This window comes from Podarcis filfolensis, assembly GCF_964270895.1.
Source record: "Podarcis filfolensis genome assembly, chromosome: Z".
NCBI lineage: Eukaryota > Metazoa > Chordata > Lepidosauria > Squamata > Lacertidae > Podarcis > Podarcis filfolensis.
The window spans coordinates 40,302,882-40,327,209 of record NC_139617.1 but is presented as its reverse complement, the minus strand read 5'-3'; the positions used below and the strand labels follow the sequence as shown (position 1 = coordinate 40,327,209).

The window sequence follows — 24,328 nt, the reverse complement described above, 5'->3', positions numbered from 1 at the left end:
GCAAACACAAGATACGTTGGCAAGGAAAGTGAATGAAGGTCATTTGAAAGCAGCTATAGTGAACAAATGTGTCTTATGGAGGTGCTCAAATGCAAGCATGAAGAGAGCTGGATGTGAGATGGAATAGGAAAAGGGAATAGAAAGGCATAACTAGAAAATTGGTACTTGCAGAGTGAAAGAGGATCACATAGGAAAAGAAGATAGTTGTACAATGAGGCATTTGAAAACTCATATTTTAGTCTAGGGTGATCTCACAGTAAATCAGCAGAAAAGAAAAAGAGATACATCGAATAAATATAAATATATTTATGTTATAAAATGTACATGAGAGGTCCTGTTTGTTTGTTGCTTGCCAACAGCAGGCTTCACACTCATAGGGCCCCTGCACCTGTTTCCCCTGCTGGAGCTCAGCATTTCTTAATTTTTTTTAAATCTGTGACCCCTTTTAGCTAACATAAAACAACCCCCTCCCTTCAAACCTGGCTCCTCTAATTGACTTTTCAAAGGGGTCAAAATGTTGTGACTATTAATTAGAAAGAAAATTCATGGCTTAATAATGAAAAAAAATGTTTTTAAAAAGTGCACTGTGCATGATAAACTGCTGTGCACAGTAGATCATCCGGTGCAGTGCTTGCAAGATCATGCCAAACTACTGTGCAACTGTGATGACATGCAGATCATGTAATAAGCTGCATACAGTCTTCTCACCTTCTGAACCTAACACTTAATATTTTTGTATTTTAATATGCTTTGTTGTTTTTTACTAATTGTGTGTGTGTGTGTGTGTGTGTGTGTGTGTGTGAAAATCCCACCCTGAGATGTTCATATGCCCCCTTGGGGATATATCCCCCTGCTGAGAAACACTGCTTATAGGTGGTAATGATTGTGGTGGTGGTGGTGATGATGATAAGTATTTACGTAGTACTTTAGGGTGTTCCCAAAATATAAAAATAATATACAGTATTATCTCGGTAATCCTTATAACAATCCTATAGACTTACTGTTTTATCTCTTTACTGAAGTTAGGAAGGGAGTGGGGGGGTAGGGATTTACAGACAGAATAATGGACTGCCTGAGACTACCTTGTGAGTTCACAACCAGGAGTGAACTTCAAAACAAAATCCCCTTAGCCCAATAGCTCAGCCATCACACTCAATCAGCTCTTGAGAGTAGCAAGTGTCTTCTGCTCAAAGAATCTCAGAGGTCACATAGGGAGTGCATAGTCCCAAAGTGTGACCGATAAAGACCCACATTGTGTTTTTCCCTCCCCCTCTCCTCATTTTTGTAGACTGCAGCTCAACAGCAGGAGCTGCTAATTTTGGACAGACTGCTTGGTCAAAAAAATAAAGAGCTCCTCCTCCTCCAAGAGAGCATTGCCCAGAAAAATGCTGACCTAACAGAAGCTCTTGGGCATGGCGAAGCTGAAGTGGCTGAAAAACGGCGACAAATAAAGGTTTTCTAGTCTCTTGTTTATTTTGAAGCCAATTTGGATTTTTCTTGGATACTGTTCCCTTTTGAAGGTTTATATTGAAACTATTCCAATGTTTTAAGTCACGAAAATTGTGAATGAATGTCCAGCTGATAGTCTCTTGAAAGACCTGCATTGGCTCCCAGTACGTTTCCGAGCACAATTCAAAGTGTTGGTGCTGACCTTTAAAGCCCTAAACTGCCTCGGTCCAGTATACCTGAAGGAGCGTCTCCACCCCCATCATTCTGCCCGGACGCTGAGGTCCAGCGCCGAGGGCCTTCTGGCGGTTCCCTCATTGCGAGAAGCAAAGCTACAGGGAACCAGGCAGAGGGCCTTCTCGGTAGTGGCGCCCGCCCTGTGGAACGCCCTCCCAGCAGATGTCAAAGCGATAAACAACTACCTGACATTCAGAAGACATCTTAAGGCAGCCCTGTTCAGGGAAGTTTTTAACGTGTGATATTTTACTGTATTTTTGGTTTTTATGGAAGCCGCCCAGAGTGGCTGGGGAGGCCCAGCCAGATGGGCGGGGTATAAATAATAAATTATTATTATTATTATTATTACAACAATTTGAATTTTGTAAGTAAGATTAGTAGGGGTTGTATCCAATGCTAGTTTTACTCGAGAGTAGACCCATTGAAAGTACTGTGCATAAATTAGTCATTTTTTATTTTCAGTGGGTTTACTCTTGAGTAGAATTAGCATTGGCTATCATGCTAAGGTTGCAGTCCTGTTCACACTGACCTGGAAGTAAGTTCCATTGAACCTAATGGGTCTTGCATAGTACTCCACTAGGGGTGGAGGAGAAATTCAATTCTGATCTCACTTATAGGCGAATCTACCTAATTCACTCTTCTTAAAATGTTATGCAAACTGTAACACAGCCATTATTTGAAAATCACACTTCTCTGAATTTTGCAATACAGTTCCCTGGCCTAATAGTTTATAAAACAATGCATATACTAGGGCAAAGTGTACATAAAATCATTACTGTCAGGGAAATAGCATTGCAAAATGGTATATCAGGGAAAATTACATACAAACATGTATATTAAGAGAAAGTCATTAGAATGCTAATGAATTTACATGAGGACTTTTTTTAAAATTGGAAACTGGTGTGGAATATGGAGAATAGAACTTAAGATTGGAAAACTGAGAGAAACCAAAATTGACAGATTCACCCATCCCTAAACTGTACTGTCTGTAGAAGCATACTTTTTAAGCATGGCAATTTTTGTTCTTTTGCTTAGGAAGTAAAGTCTTTTCTAGAGGATCTGAGTGTTCAGAAAGGAGAACTCAATGCCCAACTAAGTGAGAAAAGATCCCAACTTTCTCTAGTAACTCAGGATATCCAAAAAGAGGAGGAGAAATTGCAACACGTCCTGGGGCAAATAATGAAGCATAAGACAGGTTTGGCTTAAAATGATTGCTATTTTCTTCACAATATACCCATATTTGCAAAAACAACCAGGTGACAAAATCGTGGGTTGCTGTTCCAATGATTAAGCTAATTGCTTAGAAACAACTAAGAAGAGAGACCAAAATCAGTTGGCTTAAATATAGGTTTCTTGCTTCTTAGATTATTTGATTGGGGATAGTTTAAAACCTTGAAATAAAGATGAATGTTGTTTCAAAGCTATTCCCAAGACTAGTTTTGCATGAGAATACATGGGACAGCACTAACACCGTGTGAGGAATGTTGAGCTGACAGTTCTGCATGGTTAACAGGGCTACTTTAAGTCTCTTCTCTAGCAGCCTCTGGCTAGTTGCACATATCTTAGTTTTTGACAGGGGACGTGGGACAAATCCTGTCTTCAGACCCCACACCTGCTGGAAGGCTACAACTTTTGCAAGATCTCTGTTCCTCTATATAAATATTGCAAATGAGGATCAAATCTGAGCAGAATGTGATTTTATAGGTTGTGTAAATTCACAATGAAAAAATTATGTATAAAGCTCCCCTCCACCAATTCAGGGCTTAAGCCTCTTTGGCCCAGTATAGTAAGGAGCTTAAGCCTCCAGAAGTTGTTGGACTCCAGCTCCCCTCTCCCATCAACTACAGCCAGCATGGTGAAGTCAGGGGTGATTGGAGTTGGATATCAGCAACTTCTGGAGGGTTGCAGGTTCCCAGCCCCAGTTCCAATAGGGGGTTCTTCCCCAGCAGTATTATCTGAGGTTTTTTTATTGTTGATGTTTAAACTGGAGATAGTAGAAACTGATCCTGGGGGGCTGTGTATGATTCAGTTGGCTTATTTGGAACTTACCTAGTTTTGTTTCTGCTGTCAAATTATTAGAACTCAGGCATGTTCTTGAAATGTTGTGCCTCAAAAATGATGAACTAGAAGGCCTAAAACTCCAGCAAAGCCAAAAAGTTAATGAATTGGAAAAAATGCAAGTTGCAGTCCTGGAGGTAAGTGAGGGTTCATTTTGCCATGATTCATACCAGAGAGAAAGCATTTTACAGAGCAGTTTGCAGGCATCTCAGCAAGATCTATGTTCACACACTACCTTTATAAGTTTTATCCCATAGGTAGGCTATATGGAAATGACATAGGAAGTGTGGTTTCTCAAACTTACTCAAAGTATCAGTAGGGCAGTCAGAGTGCAGGTGTATGAAAACTTTCATAAGTATGTATCCTAAAACAAAGGCGCTGGAATAATAGTGTATATAAAGCGATGTCCTACTAGGCACAAGGCAAGCATGGCAAATAGGAACACTGTGAAGTAAAATCCAATCTGCTCCACTGTTTCATTTGTGTTTAATTTCTAGAAGAAACTTGAGTTGGAGACTCTCCAGCAAGCATCTCAGCAGCAGTGCAGGGAAGTGGAACGTCAAAGGCAACTTCTTGAGAGGGCTCAACAAGACACTGAGAGGCTTAGTTCCCAGCTCCATTCTCTGCAAAACAGTATCAAGGCATTGAGCACTGAGAAGCAAAAGCTGGAAGAAAACTGTGAGAGTCTAGAGGAGAAATTGTCGCAAACCAAAAGGTGAAGGGGAAATGTTGCTTAGAAAAAATATATTGTGGTATTATGAAGGAGATTATCATTTTGGATAATTCCGTGATTTTGTGGCATGATTTTTGTTCTCTGGATTGGGTAAAGGAGGCGTCCACTAATGGGTTAAGTCTTTTTTTCCATCCAGCAATTTTGTAGACTATCCACTGCCTTCTGGTCACTCCTCAGTTTCCATTTGTGGCCTAGCCTGTAGGCAGAAATCTGATGGGGGGAAATGAAAACTTTTCACTTGAGAAAAATAAGTATAAAGAAGATAGAGGGGAGCATGACACTTGGAAAGAATCTGGCATGAACATGCAAGCATCAGGTTAGGCTTGAAAAGCATGAATGGGAACCGTGTGGGAATAAGTGAGAGGTAGACTGGTGCTTCTTTCACTCCAGAGAATGTACTTCTTTTCTTTGGTAAGCTGGAATGTGTGCATAGGATGGCAATATGATCTAGGGTCTAGAAGCCAAGCCTTATGAGGAACGGTGGAAGGAGCTCTAAAATAGCAATTATGGCTCAAAAGTCCTGGTCAACTTGAGATCTTTTTGGTGATGACTGCTCTGTATTCCCATTTTAATGTTTGCAAGGAAATTTAAACTTGTCAAAAATATCAACATGAACCCAAAATAAAAGTTTATCTTATCCCATTTTACAGATCCTTGGCTTCTGCCGAAGATAACAATAAAGCCACTCTCACCAACATAGAGAAAATGGACTTAGAGGTCCAAAAACTGCAGCTTGATATTAACCAACTACAAAAGCACAAAATGCTTTTGAATGGCAACATTACTGACTTACAGAAGCATATTCATGGTAAATAATAGCTTTCCAGATTCCAACAAAATAGTCATCTTTTTTAAATATATGCCTAATGTATGGAATTTCTTTCCATATCCAGTATTTGCACCTTCCTAGATTATTTTATTTTCTTTCAACGAGCTGTAAAATGTATTTTCTGTAGAAAAAAAGGAGGAACTGAATATTTTGAAGACTGAACTGAATGATTCCAGGCAGCATCTTCAACTATTGGAACAGGTTGGTTTGTAGCATTGGAATATAACGACAATAAGCCTACAACTGTATTGAAAGAGGAATCCTCTATCAAAAATTAACAGCCCAATCCTCTCCATGCTTAACTTGGGTTTATCTCCCATTATGATGGAAGCTGCCCAAAAATGGCTTGGGCAACCCAGTCGTATTGGCGGGGCAAAAGTAATAAATAATAGGTGGTGGTAGTGTTCAGTTCAAAGGGATTCATCTTCCGAATAAACACACATGGCCTGAGAGAAGGCATCTACAAATATGCCATTTTGAGAGTTGTGACTGCAGTTTTTCACCTATGGTGTGAGCCTAGCTCATGCATGACATCATTGCTTGGCAGAAGTGGTGCATTTTGTAGGTACCTGAAGTCTCATGGCTGAAACATGTTGGAGTGCAACATTTATTTGCATGTGTTTCCTTTTTTGTTTTGTTTTCTGGATTTTCTTGCTGTGAAATGACAGGATGTGAAAAATGCCACAAAGCAAAAAGAGGAGCTACTTCAAGAACAAGCAGCTCTGAAAGACACCATAACAGAATCTTCAAGAAAGTGCAGGGAATGCCAGGAAATACAGAAGAGGAAGGAGAACGAGCTGCAGAAGCTTTGCAGGGAAATAGAAGAGCACGAACTACAACTGAGCAAACAGGAGATGGTATGTGTTGCTCTCTCTCATGAATGATCTGTTCAGCTTGTTTTCTTCAGTTTAAAAGAATCCAAACTGACTAGTTCTAGAATATAAGGATAACTCATCTTTAAGACACCAGCTCTAAGTAAATCCATTTATAGAGTGGGAGCTCAATTAGAGAACATATATTCTGATCTCGAGGAGCATAAACTGCTGCCTTGTGCTTAATCTGAACTATAATCCATATTCTGAGTGGCAGCAGCTCTATGAGATCTAAGTAGGAATCTTTCCCAGTCCTTTTGATTAGAGGGGCCAGAAATTAACCTGTCACTTTTTGCATATAAAGCATGTGTTCTTTCACTGAGCTGTGACCTTTCCCCAGTTACTTCCTAAATTTAAATACAGTAATCAAAGTTTATCTGAGGATGATGGATGATAATCCCATATTCCATACTGGAAGGAGCAGGCAAGAGGATCCCCTGGTCCTCTTGTTGTCTCTTGAGTGCTTGCCTTTTCTTGGCCTTGTGCGTTTCCTATTGTACATTTTGTGAGCTGCTGTTTTTTTTTACCCACCATACCTCAACCCAAAAGAACTGTTTTGACCTCCCTTCCAGCAGAAGTCCACCCACATCCTCCACCTGGTTGTGATGCTCTGTGATGATAGCAAGAAAGAGCTATGTCTTCATCAAGTAGAGTCTTTATGGAGTGGTTGGGCAAGGGACATCCTTCCCTGGCCCCAATTAACCCTGAGATACTGTGTTAGAATTTAAAATACCTTGCATAAAATGTATCAAGCTCCACTTTGTAAAAGGAAAATTTTCAGCTCAGAGCTTTTATATGACTAAAGAGACAGAAAGAAGAGCAGCTGCCTGTGAAGGTCAATCCCCACCCCTGCACCCCACCCCTTGCAATTGAAGGTTCACTCTTGACGTGTTGTCCTTGGCCAGGTCCTTCATCACCTCAGGGAGGACATACAACATGAAGAAAAGAAGCTGGAGAAATGCACAGCTGAACTGAAGGATCAGAAACAGCTGTTGGAACAAGGACTAGCAGAGCAGCAATACCAGCTGGAACAAGCAATTGCTAAAGTTCAAGGAAAAGAAGAACAGATCCAGAAGCTTCAAGAGGAAGAGTCATGGTGCAGAGCTCTTGAAGAAACAGTCAGCAAAACCCGTACGTTGAGATAAAAGCTGCAACAGCCCCTGATGCATTTTTATAAATTTGATATATATATATTTTTAAAAAGTATATGAAGAAGTCCTAATATAAATTCTGTGGTATTATGGCCTCATTGTGGATGTGGAACTCTCAGATTGAGATACACACTGAACTGTACAATCCCTAGATAGTCATAGTCTCAAAAGAACCTTGTGAGATAGGTTTAAATGCTTCTCTAACCTCTTTAGCAAAACAGAAGGATGTACATGTAATAAATTAAAATTGCATACAGTATGTAATATTTTAAAATTGCAAAAGTCCTTCTTCACTATATAGAGAACTGAAATTTGGTACATGCTTTTCTGGTGACATAGGCTGAATGAATCTTCTTGATTCCAGGACATCAACTCTCTGAGAAAGAACTGAAGTTGCAAGAAAAAAATGGTGAGGTTTTATCCCTCCAAAGGGAGCTAGAACTCTCAAAAGCCAAGGAGACAGTGCTCCATGATCAGATTCAAACTGAGAGGGAAAAGGCTGAAAAGCAAATAGAAGGACTGAAGGAAGCCATCAAGATGCAGAAGGCCCAACTCGAGAGAGCACTTCATGTACGTGGTTTTGTTTTTGTTGTAATAAAAAATGTGATAGTTGGTTGAACCTGATTCCCACTGAAATCAATGGGACTTGGCTGCTTCATTTCAATGGAATATAAATTCAACCAATTTAGGCTGCAATCTAAATCTCCTTTGCACCAGATTGAGGGAAGGGAGTGTATTGGAGGGAGGTACCCCAGCAAGGGACTGAACAAGTGCAGGATTCACTAGATCCCAAGCTGGCCCCACTGTTGCTATGTTGTAGGCCTCCTCTTTATGAAAAACTTGTGAGGTAGGTCAGTATTATTATTATTATTATTATTATTATTATTATTATTATTACTACTACTACTACTACTACTACTAATTTATTTCTACCCCACCCATCTGGCTGGGTTTCCCCAGCCACTCATTACTGTTGGGGAGGGGAGAGTTCACCCAAAGCCATCTTCTGACTCCTTGGCAAGGTTAAAGCTAAGCTGTTCACAGGTCAGTCTATTAGCTGCTGCAATCACATGTGCATAATTAAATGTCATTTGCCATGGGTTGCGCCCTGTCAAAGCACTGTTACCTGGACGGTAATTATCATGCCAAGTTTTTGTTTCACAGGAGCATAACTGTTCATCTGAAGGAAAACAAAATATAAAACTGTGAACATGCCCACCCACCAATTTTTATTTTAGGAACAAAAACAGGAAAACCACTGTTTGCAAAAAGAAGTTGCCTCCATAGAGCAAGTGGCACAAGACAACCACCTGCGAGCAAAGCAGCTTATGAGGGACCTTAGCCAGATCCAAGTGGAGTACATGCAGCTCAAGTCACAGGTAGGACTTGGATCCAACAAATTGCCTCTCTATGATGCGCTACATCCTGCAGAAAGGTGGGCAATTCCACCTTCCCACCTTCCCCTGTATTTTTTACACTAAATGCAAAAGAATAGGGATCATCAGTAGGGTCGATGACCATTTCATGTGGGGGTTCCGTTCCTGGCCCTTGTGCATGTCAGCAGAGCGCATGTAAGTGCGCCCTGCACTGCCCACGTCACCCTTTTAGTGACATGTTTTGTGACATTTTCAGTCACTTCTGGGTTTGGCACTGTGCGCACATGTGCAATCACATGTCTTTTGAACATGCGTTAATCAGTCAATGCCTGTATATCTATAGTGCAAAAAAAGTGGATCTAGAGTTTTCCTCGCTGTTTCCCATAAACATTAAAACTCAGGATTATCCAATGAAATGCATATTCAGGGTGAGCAATAAGGGAAGACTTCACAAAATGCAGAATTAATTTATGGAATTTGTTGCCGTAAGATGTGTTTATGACTACAGAATTAGATAGCCTTTGATAGACCTCACCTCCTCCAGGAAAAAGCTATCAGCCATCCATGTTCAGAGGCAGCAAATCGCTGAGAGCAAACAACACAGGACATCTGTTTACTTTCATGCTCCGCTTGGGGATTTCCTATGGGAAGGAAGCAGGTTGCTGGACTAGATGGAATTTGATCCAGCTAAGATCATTTTGAATGCTTCCACAGGAACAGTTTCAAGGCAGGCTTGACTTCTAACACTGCTCACTTTATAACTCAAGAGCAATGGCTTCTTTTACACATACAGAGGTTTGGTTCCAAGGGTTCTGTGTATACATGAAAACACACATACTCAAACCCTTGGAGCCACGCCCTCATGTGCATCCCTAACCTTCCAAAGAGCTTTTAAATTCTCTCTTCCTTTACCTGAGAAGGCCCACTCAGCACACTGGCTCTGGGATGCCCTCACAAGATCTTGCAAGGCCATCAGAGTGCCTGCAAGACCATGTACAACCATCCCAAGGCTTCCAAAGCCAGCACGCTGAAAGGCGTTGCCTAGTAAGCAAGGCAAAGAGCTTAAAAGCTGTTCTTGCATGCATTTAATTTGCACAATTTCCCATGATCTCATGGGAATTTATGAAAAAAACTATTAAAAGAATTGTGTCTAGATGAAAAATTCCAAAAAGGTATAAATGCAATATATGACCAACAGAAAGCAAAAATTATTATTAATGGAGAGTTTGGAGAAGAAATCAACATCTTTAAAGGTACAAGACAAGGATGCCCCCTATCCCCAATGTTATTTATAATAGTATTAGAGGTTCTATTAAAGAAAATAAGGCAGGACAACCAAATAAGAGGAATAGCAGTTGGTGAAAAAAGATACAAGTTAAGAGCCTTTGCAGATGATGTTATGATCACAACAGAAAATCCCCTACAATGTACACCTAGAATATTGGAATGCATAAACGAATATGGCAGATTAGCAGGATTCAAATTAAACTATGGGAAAATCAAAATACTAGTGAAAAATAAGGAAGAAAAAGATAAAGTGAAATTACAAGAAATTACAGGATTGGAAATTAAAAAGAAAATAAGGTATCTTGGAATAAATTTAACAACAAACACTACAGATTTAAGTAATGAGAACTATGGGAAAACATGGAATGAAATAAAAAATGACTTGCAAGTATGGGGGAAATTAAATCTTTCCTTACTAGGGAAAATATCGGTAATAAAGATGAACATATTACCAAGGATGATGTTTTTATTTCAAAGTATCCCAATACTAGGAGGAGATAAATGTTTTGATATCTGGAAAAGAGATTTGGCTAAATTCGTATGGTCAGGGAAAAAGCCAAGAATAAAACACAAAATAATGATAGATAAGAAGGAGAGAGGAGGATTTGGTCTCCCAGATATGGAGTTATATCACAATGCGATGGGTCTGACCTGGCTAAAGGAATATATCAAATTAGATGACTCGGATGTATTGGATTTAGAGGGAGTAGAGACAAGATTTGGATGGCATGCCTATCTAATAGATGAAAAAGTGAGAGTACATAAAGGCTTCCTAGGGCATATAATCAGAAAATCTATATATAAAATATGGGAGAAATATAAAAGACTCCTAGAACCGAAAACTCCCTGGTGGGCATCGCCAGCAGAAATTGTCGCAGTGAAAAAATTAAATATGAAAGAAAATTGGGCTACCTATAAAACTGTATTAAAGGAAGAAAACGGAGAATTGAAATTAAAGGATTACACAGAAATTAAAGCTCATATTAGTGATTGGTTCCAATATATTAAAATTAAGTATAGATTAGCGAAAGACAAAAAGTTAGGATTTGAAAAAGAAATATCAAAATTCGATAAATACTTAATACAAGAAAAATCAAAAAATATATCTAAATTGTATAATCTGATTTTAGAGTGGGAAACAAAGGATGAATTGGTTAAAGCATCAATGATTAAATGGGCGCAAGATATTGGGAAAAATATTATGTTTGAACAATGGGAAAAATTGTGGAAAGAAGATATGAAATTCACTGTGTGTTATATACTGAAAGAAAATTACCTTAAAATGCAACATAGGTGGTATTTAACACCTGAAAGAATAGCAAAAATGAATAAAAATTGTAGTGATGTCTGCTGGCGATGCAACACGGGAAAAGGTACTATGATACATATATGGTGGAATTGTTTAAACATCAAACAATTTTGGGAAATAATATATAATGAAATGAAAAAAATGTTTAGATACTCATTTAGGAAAACACCAGAAGGTTTTTTATTGGGAATAGTACCAGGAAGCCTAAAGGAAGAAGATAAGACCTTATATTTATACGCAACAGTAGCAGCAAGGCTATTGATTGCGAAAAACTGGAAAAGTGGTATAATACTGACAAAAACAGAGTGGCTTGCCAAATTATTGGAGTATTACAATATATCCAAAACAATGGAAGAAATTGGAAGGATTTCAAAAGAAAAGATAGATAGGGACTGGAAGGTGTTTAAAAGATACTTGCAAAATCATATCGAAAAATCAGAACTCCTATTAGAATAAACAAGTTCCGTTTCAAATACTGAAATATCAATTTCTGTTTTTTCTTTTTTTATAATTTTAAAAAATCTTTAATAAGTATTATTTTAAAAAAACAAATACTGAAATATCAAATAAGATGGATAACAATGTGTAATAGAAAAAGAAGTATGAAATTAGGCTAAAGGTGTGTGAAAGAAAGTAATAGAAGTGGAAAGAAATGGCAATTGAGTAGATTGGAAGTCAAACACAAAGGTGGGGTGAGGGGTGGTATGTTTGAACACTTTTAAGGATTGTATGAAATGTATGTTTGTATGCTTGTATATGTGTATTAATGATGAACTATTTTAACAATAAAAACGTATCTAAAAAAAATAAAAAATAAAAATAATTTGCACAATTTCAACCAGCCAGCCTTCAAACATGCAAGGTTAAAATAGTACAAGTTACATGTGCATAAGAAATTATTGTAATGTAGCTACAAAATCTGTAGCTCCAAGATGTGATTTCAGTAGGAGAATTAAGCCTGGGCTCAAATATTTTCTGTTGGTTTACACTCTGGTTGGATTATGTGCCATCTTTTATCATGCCCAAAGAAATCAAACTCCTCATAAGGAGGAAATCGTCATCACCAACAGTACAAGCTGGAATTGTGTACAGCAGTAGGTCTTGCCTATATTTTTAATACTTAAAGGGCGGTTGTATGGAAGTGGCTAAGGTGGTCTTTGTAATTTAATAAATTAGTTTTCATTTGGCCAATTTTGTGCCTACATGATTAAATAGCTAAGTTTTGACTACTATGTCATCCAGCCATTAACATAGGTTGTTCAGTTACTCAGCAGATTCCATACAATCACTTGTGGGGCTATTGCCACAAACACAACCAAGCCAAGTCACATAGAGATGGCAGTTACAGGATGCAGCTGTTGCAATTTTTGAGATAACGGAGGCCTGAAGAAAGACAAATTGCACCTGTGATGTTACCATTACCTTAAAAAGGTAAAGGTAAAAATACCCCTGACCGTTAGGTCCAGTCGCGGACGACTCTGGGGTTTCAGTGCTCATCTCACTTTATAGGCCAAGGGAGCTGCCGTTTGTCCACAGACAGCTTCTGGGTCATGTGGCCAGCATGACTAAGCCGCTTCTGGCGAACCAGAGCAGCGCACAGAAACGCCGTTTACCTTCCCGCTGGAGCGATACCTATTTATCTACTTGCACTTTGACGTGCTTTCAAACTGCTGGGTTGGCAGGAGCTGGGACCGAGTAACGGGAGCTCACCCGGTCGCGGGGATTCAAACCACCAACCTTCTGGTCGGCAAGCCCTAAGCTCTGTGGTTTAGACCACAGCGCCACCCGCGTCCCTTTACCTTATTCTCACATAAGCAGCAATTCCTCCAATGCTAGCCAGATTAGGAGCCCCACCAGTGGCCCTATTCATTTCTTCAGCTGATCACATAGGGCCTGCTGGGTGTCTGCATTGGGTCTGGTTTGCTAATTGGCTGTTAATCCTTAGCATCCTCTCTGAAATCCTGCTATCTCACCCTTGTGTTCCATTGCTTAGATGAAGAGTCAAGAGAATTTAGAGAAACAACACAAAGAGATGAAAGGGACAGTGAAGTCACTTAAGCTGGAAGTGAAAGACAAAATGAGAACCGGTTTGAAGGATCTGAGTCAATCCCCTCAAAAGCTTTTGGGAGAACTGGAGACTACTTTTGAGATTGAAAGAAGACCTCAGAGTGACTTGGAAAGTCTGAAGGAAAATTATCCTTTCACAAATAATGAGGGAACAATGCTGTGCTTTGATGAAAAGCTGGACCTTTCCAAAGTCCACATCACGGTAAACACAACCCTACTAAAATCAGTGTTAAAAAAATCAGAGCTGCTTCAGACCATCAATTTTGCATGCAAGCAAGAATCATTCTTCCTGTATTGTGCGTCTGATGAATCTCAGTTTGAAGCAACCAACTCCTGCATCTTCCCTGCTGTGGTACACCTGCATTGGAAACACAAACGTGGGAAGCTTTCCCCCACACTCAGGCTCCTAGACTTTGATCTCTGCCACTTACACTCCTAGTTTCTATTTCTTTAAAAATAAAAAACTAGAGGTCTAAAACCTGTTTTAAATAAATAAATCCTGAACTCCTTGAGCTGCTGGAACTTGTAAGTAGGGTTCTGTATTTAAGCAGAGTAGCTGCAGCTGCATGGTGTTCATAGCCCTGCTAATTTATGATGTCACTGTCCTATGTTCATTATATGATGATTACCAACCAGCAAATCCTACCTTAATCTTTTTATCAGGTCAGGCCACCTGTTTCAATCTGTTCTCTTTTCTCTCAAGGATGAACAATGGCGTGGAAAAGCACGCCGAGAACAGCTGCAGCACCATGAGGATCGGCTCAAGGTACCACAACAGTTCATGTACTAGGTTCCCAGGCTTTGAGTGGGTCGGGGGGCTAATCTTTCCAGTTATTGTGGGGGTCATAGTTTTCCTTGATAGTATGTACACCTTTTCCCCACGATGGGGTGTGCTCCTGTTGTTCAGTCCCAGCTCCTGCCCACTTAGCAGTTTGAAAGCACGTCAAAGTGCAAGTAGATAAATAGGTACCGCTCTGGCAGGAAGGTAAACAGTGTTTCTGTGCGCTGCTCTGGTTTCGCCAGAAGTGGCTTAGTCATGCTGGCCACATGACCCAGAAAAACTGTCTGCGGACAAACATTGACTCCCTCGGCCTGTAAAGTGAGATGAATCGTCTGCAACTGGACCCAACGGTCAGGGGTACCTTTACCTTTATGCACCCCTTTATTCATACAGCACAGAATTATCTAATAAACCAGTCAGTTAACTCAGTGTGTTCTTTAAGGCTCAGCTTCGTCAGTGCATGTCAAAGCAAGTGGAGGTGTTAATTAAAGGAAAACAGCAGACGGAGGGCACCCTCCATAGCCTGAAGAGGCAAGTTGATGCATTGGATGAACTAGTTAGCAGTACTTCAACAGACTCGCAGTTTCCGTCCTTGAACTCCTCAGGGTTAACTGACTCTCTGCACGAAGAGTCAATTCTCACAATGAACCAGGTAAGTTTCCACATTGATTTGGATTTACTGCTTCTGTGTAGGAGAGAGCCTTTCTATTTTCATTTATTTTAAAGTATACCCTGCCTTTTGATCAAGTGATGATCAGTGGCTTACACCAGAAAAAAATAGCCAATGACTCTTGTTCCTCTGCTGGGGGCAGGGTCCAGAGTGTCCTCCTTTCCCTCCTTACCCCTCCCAGAACAGCTGTTGAAGCAGTTCTTTCTGGCTGGAGGCAACTAGTAGAAAACTTTCTCCCCATGTCTTGGGTTTGCTTGAATATCAGAAATTAATTCTCTGTGGTCTGAATATGCATTGGCTTTTCACATGCATATTTTCTAAAAAAAATTGGAGCTTAATTGTATGTTGGTTTTTAACAGGATTTTGTGATAGCTTTGTGTTAAAATGTGTGTCCCTCCATGCATAACCTGATACTTCAACATTTCATCTCACTGAGGCTGTTTCTCCCAAACTACACCCACCTGTCCCCCATCTGATGTCAGCTGTGGGGCAGGTGGAGATGTGGCTAGATAGACTGTGGAACTGATCCCTGCAGAAAGCAGTCCTGTCAGTCTTATGCTCAGCACTTGGGGAGCACTGAGCACAGGACTTGCAAAGTGCTTTCCAAATGCCCTGACAATCACCTGGCTGCTGGGCGCTGGGAAAGCACTGCACAAGGGACATCCCAACCATCTATCAAAGTTGCCCCATAAGGGCTGATAAGGATCTGGCCCACTGAGCCAAGCAGGCTTTTCACTCTTGATTCACTGAAAGCAGGGGTGTGTGTCTTGAAAATTTAGCTGCTCCTCTTCTAGTTCAGTCCCTGCTTTTACTCAAAGCAGATATGTTCTTTTTCTCCTATTTGTGTTTCTGCTCAGTTTTTTGTTTAGCATTTCTTTAAATTCCTTAGTATCCTTTCTCTCCTATTTGTTTCTACGTAACCACTCTAGTTTGTATTTTGCTTTTTTTCCTTACCTCTTTGCTGTTGGCTCTTCTTGCCCTCTGTCCCTGTTTTGTGAGATGGCTGCAACGACCAAAGCTAAAATAAAATGCATGTTACAGTGGTTAAGAAAAAGCCTCCCAGATGGCTGCCTTGGAATAAACTGCCATGGATCTCTTTCAAGTCCTTTTAGTAGACACTCCAGTAACAGGCTTTCTCTGCAGAGCCAATTGCCTAAACTATAACAGGTTTGATTCTAGTTATATCCTTTTACTGAACCACCTTGTTAGCAGTTTATATTTTGTAAGCGTTTTGGAAAACTTCAGCACAGGAGGAAGGGACTGGGAGATGTACTACTCTGAGCAATGAATTTATTCTCTTTGAATGTTCTGACCTGCTTATCTTGAATAAAGGTTTTGTGTATCCTTTCTCTTTATATTTTACCAAATATTTTAGCCTGCTGTAAGTCTTACAATAATATAATCAAAATAATAATCATAGGGATTATGCTGCTGCTATTATCCATATCCCAGAAGCAAGAAAAGTCAAGGGCTCTTGCAATGTGTTGTCTTCTCAGTTTTTTTGCTCACTGAATGGAGATATCTTTTCTAGTTTTCTAGATCTCCTTCCAGGACATCAACAGGTATTTCAACACAATCTCCAGGTATTCATCAGTACAAGGCATAATCCCAGCAGGTAAGAGGGGTGGGGTGATAACAGTGGAATTGATCAATAAATGTTAAAATTTAGACTGAAATATAAACACAATTTCTAGGGCAGGGTGACTGTGGCCCTGCAAATGTTGGACTCCAACTCTCATCAGCCCCAGCCAGCATAGCCATTGGTCAGAGGTGATGGGAACTGAAGTCCAGCAACTCCTGGAGGGCCACAGGTTAGCCACCTCATTCAAGGGAGTATGTAGTTCTTATTTCTAAGTATGACATTTTTTTGAAAGTCTAGCATCTGTGTAACCAGCCTTCCTCCATGTAACTCGGGGGGGGGGGGAGAGTTACAACTCACACCTATATCTTGCATCAAACACTGAGGTCATGCTCATGATTTATGGCACTTGTGCTTAGTTTTTAATTACTAATGACAGCCTTCCCCATCCTGGTGCCCTCGATCTGTTTTGTACAATTCTGTGTAGCCCCAGGTGGAGAGCAGTGCATGAGGTTCTTCTACATCTTCTGTAGGGCATTCTAGAACCTTAAGTGGGATCCAAACCTGTTACCTGTTCTGGAGCAGGAAAAGCTCAGAAAAGCAGGGGGAGGGGGAGACACCACTCCAAAGTCACATCTTGCCACAGGAAAATGAGGAGAGGACATAATTGCCCTCATCTAACTATTCCTCCATAGCACCTCCAGATTTGCAGTCTCCTGCGTGTTGTTCTTACAAACACATAATTAAGATTACACCCCCATTGAGTGATGAGCAGGACTCCTTAAAGTGTCCAAGTCATGGAATTCTGCCCATGGTGTCCTAGCAGCAGTTTTACCTTCAAGCAATGGCACATCAGCCCTGAGTAAAGAGCACCTGGGTTGGACCAGGTGGAGGACTTATCCCACCTAATCTGAGGTGTTAGTGGAAGCAATGCCAGGGAGCTGTCAGAGAACCTGGAGACATTTTCAGTCTCTCAGGCCTATCTCCTCCCCCCCCCCTAGATTTTATCTCCAGCATTGTTGGTCAAGCCCACATACAGACCACAATTTAATTATAGCACCTCTGCCTTGGATGAGGTCACACCAGCAGTTCCCAATGGAGTAAAGGTCTGCCTAAGCCTTTAACAGTACCTTTCACAGAGTTTGACAGGGTGCGTAATGTTGAATGAACCAACCTTCCAAAAGGTAAAGCATTTCTGGGTGGCATAATCCCCACTGCTCCCTAGTGGACCATTATCATCTCTTTAGACCTCATCTGTTTCTAGAGTGGCCTCCTTGCTGTAGTGATCCTTACTTCTCCCTGCTGCACATTGTGTTGGATTCATTATTTTTCTATAGTCATAAAGGCTTTGTGGTGGGTTGCCTTGCTTTTCTAGTACTGTACATTGTGGGGGAAGCTAGGTAGCCCCTTCCACGGGAGAGCATCAGTTGGATTAAACCCTATCTTGTCACCTAGAGGGAGGTGCTCTCACCAGCCTTCTGGACTGCCCTTCCTAGATGCAGAGAATAATTAATTCACGGTAAGCAGCTCCCCTTTTCCTAGCTCCGCTAGCAGTAGGAAGGTAACAGCTTACCCAGAACCTGAGGCAACACAGTACCTCAGTTTATTTCCAGCCAGACCAGCATCACCTTTCATGCTTTAGAAATGACTTCAAGCTAAAAAGTTAACTAAAAATCCTTTGTTAATCATCAGTAAATTTGTATGATTGTAACCTTGCTTGCCATTTGTGGCAAGCATTTTTTACAGTAATCACTGAAGTTTATTATTATTATTTTTATAGGCAAGCAGTGAAATGCAGCTGTATTGGTGCAGCCTGTGCCAATAGCCTGGCTTTGAAGGCATCAGAAGACTACCTCATTGGTTTCCAAGTCCCTGTTAACATTCCTAAAGACATTTTAGTTGTGAGCTCAGGTGTTTTTATTATGTATGCACACTTACTTGAATTTTTATTTCTATGGAGCACTTCTGCAATGCAAGCTAGAGTGTAGCATTTGCAGTATTGAAAGTTACAGCCATTGATGTATGCATCCTTTTGTTTGTGGGGTAGGGGTGCGTGCATTTATTTATATGTGGGTGAATGGGCATAAGTTTTTCAAGCATTTTTAGTGAAAATTTGTATTCTGTTGAATTTTTTTAAAAAAATAAATATCCCCCCCCCAAATACACCTTGCATTTTCTTCTGCTTTCTGTAAACATAAATATTTATTGACTGGTTGTTCCACCAGGTTCCTATGCATATCTAGGATGTTACAAGGCAGGGATGGGGAACCTCAGGCCAAAAAGCAAAGTACAGCCTTCCTAGGCTGCTTTATGTATCTAGTCCTTGGCTATATACCCTTCTGTGTCATGCATTCTTTGCCTGCATGGTATGTTTGTGTAGAAATATCAACCTGTGCACAGCTGGAATGTTGCCTACTTTACAAATGCAATGGATGTGACTTTTTGAAACTAGCTCCACCCAGGTTGCCTGTAAGGGATCAAGGCTCTCTGAAAAATGTTGCCCACCTAAGGGATTTGAATGTGTCCTAGATTTTGCAGCAATAACTGCTTCCATATTTCCACCAGAATCAAATTTACTCCCCACTATGAAGGAGGTATTTAAAGTATGGGGGTTGTCTCCATCTACCTACTTAGAAGATGCAGGGTCATGTGACTTAACTTTTATACACACTGGCTGTCTCACCTCACTTCCCCTCCTCACCCCAACAGAGCTTTTTCTCAGTTTACACACATAAGTTTTGTCTCAGCTCTTAATTCTGTTGCAGTTTACCTCAAATAGTACTTTATTCTAATTCCTGCTTAAACTCTTAAAATAAAAAGTAACTTTCTCCTCTATTTCTCTCTCTCTTTCCACTCCCATTCTGTGATCCAGGACTGCGGTGGATTCTGCCACAGCAAATGGCTGTTGTCCATTTGAGCTACTGTGGAAAACTAGCATAAACTTTATTAACATAGCAGAAGCTGACGTTTGTTCACTAGGGGTTGTTCTAAGTAGACTCATTGGAAGTAACATGACATCACTTAGGTTTACTAATTTCAGTGGTGTCTACCATTTGAATAAAAGGGTGGAATACAAAACAACCCTTAGCTATTTTTTACTGGTCTGAATGTTGAGATCCACCACGCATACTTGAAATTTAAGCAATGCTGCACTTACAAAAATGAAGTGAGCCCCCTTTACCTAACAATAATAAAACATGTGCTTTTCAAGATCAGTTTTTCTTCCATCAAACTGATTATGCAACTTCACAATTCTTCAGTGATATTCTCCAATGAACTTTAATGATTAAGACTGACGAGATCCAAGAGCAAGTAGAACTAGAAAGTTCAAAAGCAAAGCTCAAGAGGGAGAACTGTACTTTCCACCATTCCAAATCTAGGGCTAGGTAATGCTGCATTGGGTGGGATTTTCAACACCATTCCACCGTGTGTGAGGATTGCCCGTTAAAATGGGAACTTGATTTTTTTCTAACAGTTTCCTCTATTTGGAGAGCCTACCTTTCAGCCAAGATTAATCCACAGAAATGTATATTAGTGATAAATGAGTGTTTTCTAGCAGCCTTTCTGGTTGTTGCCTGTTTATAGCAATAAGGTTTTAGGCTCTTCCCTACAGGAGGTTTAGATAAAAAAGATGATCTGCAACTAGACTTGAGGACTGGTTGATGGTGAAGCAGCACATCTGTTGGTCTTAACATTCCGTGCTTTAACTAAGTGTTCTGCAGAAGGATTTAAAGTCTAAAGGCAAGCATGCTGATTGTGCTTCAGCTACATAGGTATGTAGCAGCTCACCTAGAATGATGGCGGGGTTTTTTGCTTTCACACTACCATAAATATTCATAGAGAGCAGGCTAGGGAGGATTAAGTTTGATACATTATACAATAAAGCCATCTATCACCTTCTGTGACAAATATTACACGGGTCTAGAACCTTCACACATGGAATAATATAGCAAAACTACAACAACTGTGGTCTAGTGGGTTCATATAAAAAGGGATACTTGCTTCATGTGACCCACAATCCACACCCTCTTGAGTGCACATCTTCAAAGAACGACCACTATCATTTATCTAGATACAGGTACTTTATTTACAAATATTTAGATAATAGCATTGTTACAATAAATGAGTACAGCAGCCCAAATAAGTCCTGTCACAGAAACAAAGACCTACTGTAACTTATAATTTGGAGGATATAAGGGGGGGGGGGTATTGCACCACCAACAAGCTGCAGAAAGTGATTGCCTTTGCCCAAACTTAAAATTGTATATCAACTGGTCATGGTCCCCGGGCAAAAACCCCACACGGTGCAATCCAAGCTGCATCTTCTGTAATACCCATCTATTTTAAGAATCTTAGGTTGGGGGAGAGAAACCTATCCAGAGCCAAACAAAAAGGAAACACACAAAGGGACAGTGTACACATTATCCAAACACTTAAATCATCTGCACATTCCAGTTTTGGCTTTTATTTAACATTGACTGTACAGTATGCTGGTTATCACCCTTTGCTTTTACATAGTTGAACATGGCCTTGCTTAGTGTCTTTACAGGGCTAAAAAAAAACAAAAATAAACCCCTATGCTATATTTGAAGCATTGCAGTCAATATAGTGAAGCAGTGAACATAGTGAAGCCCAATCAAGCTTAACCCATTTGTTGCCCTCTTTTTCTTTTAAATAGCAGGTTGTTATGGAAGAGTTACAGTACAGTTGAGATTGTTTACATATGTGGTGGCTCCAACCCAAGTAGACAGACAGGTCTGCATATACACAATTGCTCTGAATTACTCCTCTCAACGTTCTTTGCAACCACAACATGGAGGAAGAACTGAGGAGGAGCAGAAATTAAGCCTATGTCAACTGTAGTGTCAAATGCCACGGTATGGTTCAAAATCCCTAGAGTGTAAAATGCTTGACAGTCCAGTTGAGAATATATCTTTTCATAAAAGTGTAAGACGTCCAACAGCCCATCCTTCCTATACAATAAGGCAGGAAATGAAGCTGGATTAATGCAAAAAGTCTTCCCAAAGAGAGAGGAAAAGTATATTAGCACACCAGCAATTGCACAAGACCAGGAATATTAAACAAAAGCAGCAATAGGCTGACGACAGTGCCGAGATAGGACAGATACTATTACACTGGGGTAGGTGTTCTTTTGCACTGTGTCAGGAACCAGCTTCCTAAGCACAACCTCCAAATGCCAACACCACGGAATCAAGCCAATGGTCAGTGAACTGCAGTTACTAAAGCTGGGGGTGATGTGGTCATTATTAGGTTGAACTGTACAGACCAATATATTACCTATTCTAGTGCCAGTAAATCAGTTTGTTTTTATTTCATTAAGATCATATACACAGAATGTACTTTTTAAAGTGTTAGCTCTGTTCCTTCAAAATTTATACATATTTACGTTCTGTTAACAAGGGCCACAAAAGGTAAAAATGGTAAGGAGAAGGAAGAGGTGGGTGGCATCAAGCTACAGAGCACAAGCACAAGATAGATACTTGCCATGTGGGAGGCCAAGATGGATGAAGGCTAACACTCCTGCAATGAGTGCCCCCACGCCGCCACCACCACCAACTGCGTAATAGGGAATCCTTCCCACTAAAAAAGGAATCTTATGCAGGATCCCACTCTAATCATGTAGGTTGTTTCACAGCAAATCAACTTTTTTTGTTACTAAAAAGGACAGATCCAGACCACTTGCAGACTGCGAGGAAAGGCTGAAGCTAGTAAAGTTAAATTTTACAAGAGACAAAGCCCTGCAGAAAGAGAAAGAATAATAATAAAAATCATGAGGTCCAACCATCAGTGCTCTGTTTTGTAAATCATGTATTGGTGACACCTATTCACAAGGACTGGGGTGGGGGGAGACTTCTAGATTTACCATGCAGGGAGAGGGTATGACTCTACTTGCCTTTGATAACCTGATTACATCTAAGTTTCTCTTATTTATTTTTTAGCAGTTTAGTGCTGTGTTAAACTGTTGCCTCAGGAGTTTTAATTAAACCCAGTAAGATGGACAGAGGAAACTGAAGCAGCCAAAAGCACTGCTCCTAACAGAGGTGAAAGGTCAGAAACAGAGCCGAGAAGTGAGGTCACTAGCAGCCACAGCCTTCTCTCTGCGGCTGGGGTTCACTGGTTAGTCGGCCACCCTGTGGAGCTGAAGGCTTATGTTGTACACCAGATTCTGCAGCGTTTAGATCCAGGCTCCCGTCTTGGATGTTCTGATAGATTTTCTTGGCAGCCTCTAGGAATGCATCCTCAACATTCTCTCCTCTGATAAAAGGGAAAGCAGCAATATTAACTTAGAATGTATATAGAAAGCCTGTTGCACAAAGAATTTCACATACCCACCATTAACTATCCAGGAGCAATGTAGCACAGAGCTTCTACCCTTTTTTCCATTCATATTTCATAGGTATTAAGGTTGCACAACCCATCTATTTTAGCCGCCACCACTATGGAAACATCAACAGAACATCTTGCAATGGCCATTTTCTTTGCTTCAGATATTCTGCATCAGCAGCCCTAGTGTCTTCATAGCACACATCAGGATGGTGTGGATTCCTGCACGCCTTCCTGCCATATGTCCCAACTAACCCCGGATTACTCTTCTCACTTTTACATGGGGCAAGGAAAGCAGAATGAAGAGGATTCTCAGTTGGTACACCCCACTTCAGATTAATGGAGCCAGCTGAGGATGCCCTGCCTGAAGGACCCCAAACTCCTGTAGCCAGTGTTCCCTTTTGCATCTGTTCCAGGGAGCACTTCAATTCCACCACGCACTACCTTGCTTTAGAGCAAGAATTTCTAGTTCACAGGGCAGAAATTCCTGAAAAGTTCATGAGTCTAAGATCCCAAAACATCAAATGATTGATAAATTATGTTTAACTTGAAGGAGCAAATTGCAGTGAAACTATGGCTCACACACTCCTTCCCTCCTCTCCTCTGGCACAGCCACAGGGAGATTTGAAAGCCTCCTTTTTAAAAAGTAAACCTCAGTTTTAGCACGGCGCCCAAACTCTAAACTGCAATTAAGATTAACTATTCCCTGTTTGAAACAAACATGGTTTGAAGATGGTTTATTTCAATAAAGTGCAGTTAAAATAAAGCAACAGTTTACTTGATACAAAGACAAACAGTTTAAAAACTGAAGCAAAAACTTCCACTCTCTTCCTCGAGGCCATGCCAAAAGAGGAATGTGTGAGCCCAAAGCTCACTCTAGCTCCTTCCCATAATGATAAACCATGGTTTTTTGTGACATCTGAACACAGCTGTGATATTATCTTTTTTGAATTGCTGTGGTTGGTGTTGGGGTTGGGGTTAGGCCAGTGTGGACATTCTCAGACAAACCCCTGAACATGCCAGAATTGCTTCTTACCATCAACAAGGAACAGAACTCAGATTCCTCTTGTTTCCCCAACACCAAAGCCACCTTATGGGGCTTAGCTAAGCTTCTATGCACTCACTATAATGTATATTAGTACAGTGGTACCTCAGGTTAAGTACTTAATTCATTCTCGAGGTCCATACTTAACCTGAAACTGTTCTTAACCTGAAGCACCACTTTAGCTAATGGGGCCTTCCGCTGCGCCATCAGAGCATGATTTCTGTTCTCATCCTGAAGCAAAGTTCTTAACCCGAGGTACTATTTCTGGGTTAGCGGAGCCTGTAATCTGAAGCGTATGTAACCTGAAGCATATGTAACCCGAGGTACCACTGTATTCTAATGAGCAAAAGTCAGACATGTGACACTGATGAACACAGCAACTAATGTGAGGAAGTAAACAGTTAATTAACAACTGAGTGAAGAATTACACTGGACAAAGGGGTAAGCAATACCTAATGCTTTTCCAGGAAAAGAGCAAGTAGTGACAGCAAGATTGGGAAGGTATCAAGGGGGTATAATTGCTCAAGCTACAGAGACTAAAAA

At 40.5% G+C, this 24,328-nt stretch overlaps 2 protein-coding genes across 4 annotated transcripts in view; one reads left to right on the top strand and one right to left on the bottom strand.

Moving 5' to 3' along the window:
- The window catches only part of CNTRL (centriolin), a 63,019-nt gene extending 44,463 nt beyond the window's left edge, over positions 1-18,556 (top strand). For all 3 annotated transcript variants that reach the window (XM_083597116.1, XM_083597117.1, XM_083597118.1), the window contains 15 exons: positions 1,289-1,453; positions 2,719-2,878; positions 3,763-3,878; positions 4,239-4,456; positions 5,125-5,282; positions 5,431-5,504; positions 5,972-6,160; positions 7,081-7,306; positions 7,691-7,896; positions 8,565-8,705; positions 13,292-13,567; positions 14,069-14,131; positions 14,589-14,798; positions 16,348-16,431; positions 18,176-18,556. In XM_083597116.1, coding sequence (XP_083453242.1) covers positions 1,289-1,453; positions 2,719-2,878; positions 3,763-3,878; positions 4,239-4,456; positions 5,125-5,282; positions 5,431-5,504; positions 5,972-6,160; positions 7,081-7,306; positions 7,691-7,896; positions 8,565-8,705; positions 13,292-13,567; positions 14,069-14,131; positions 14,589-14,798; positions 16,348-16,422 — 2,277 coding nt within the window. In that variant the 3' untranslated portion in view covers positions 16,423-16,431; positions 18,176-18,556. The remainder of the gene's footprint in view (positions 1-1,288; positions 1,454-2,718; positions 2,879-3,762; positions 3,879-4,238; positions 4,457-5,124; positions 5,283-5,430; positions 5,505-5,971; positions 6,161-7,080; positions 7,307-7,690; positions 7,897-8,564; positions 8,706-13,291; positions 13,568-14,068; positions 14,132-14,588; positions 14,799-16,347; positions 16,432-18,175) is intronic.
- Positions 18,557-20,458: 1,902 nt separating this feature from the next.
- RAB14 (RAB14, member RAS oncogene family) overlaps positions 20,459-24,328 on the bottom strand; it is a 34,530-nt gene continuing 30,660 nt past the window's right edge. Inside the window, exon 8 of the mRNA XM_083597461.1 lies at positions 20,459-22,671. Coding sequence (XP_083453587.1) covers positions 22,494-22,671 — 178 coding nt within the window. The 3' untranslated portion in view covers positions 20,459-22,493. The remainder of the gene's footprint in view (positions 22,672-24,328) is intronic.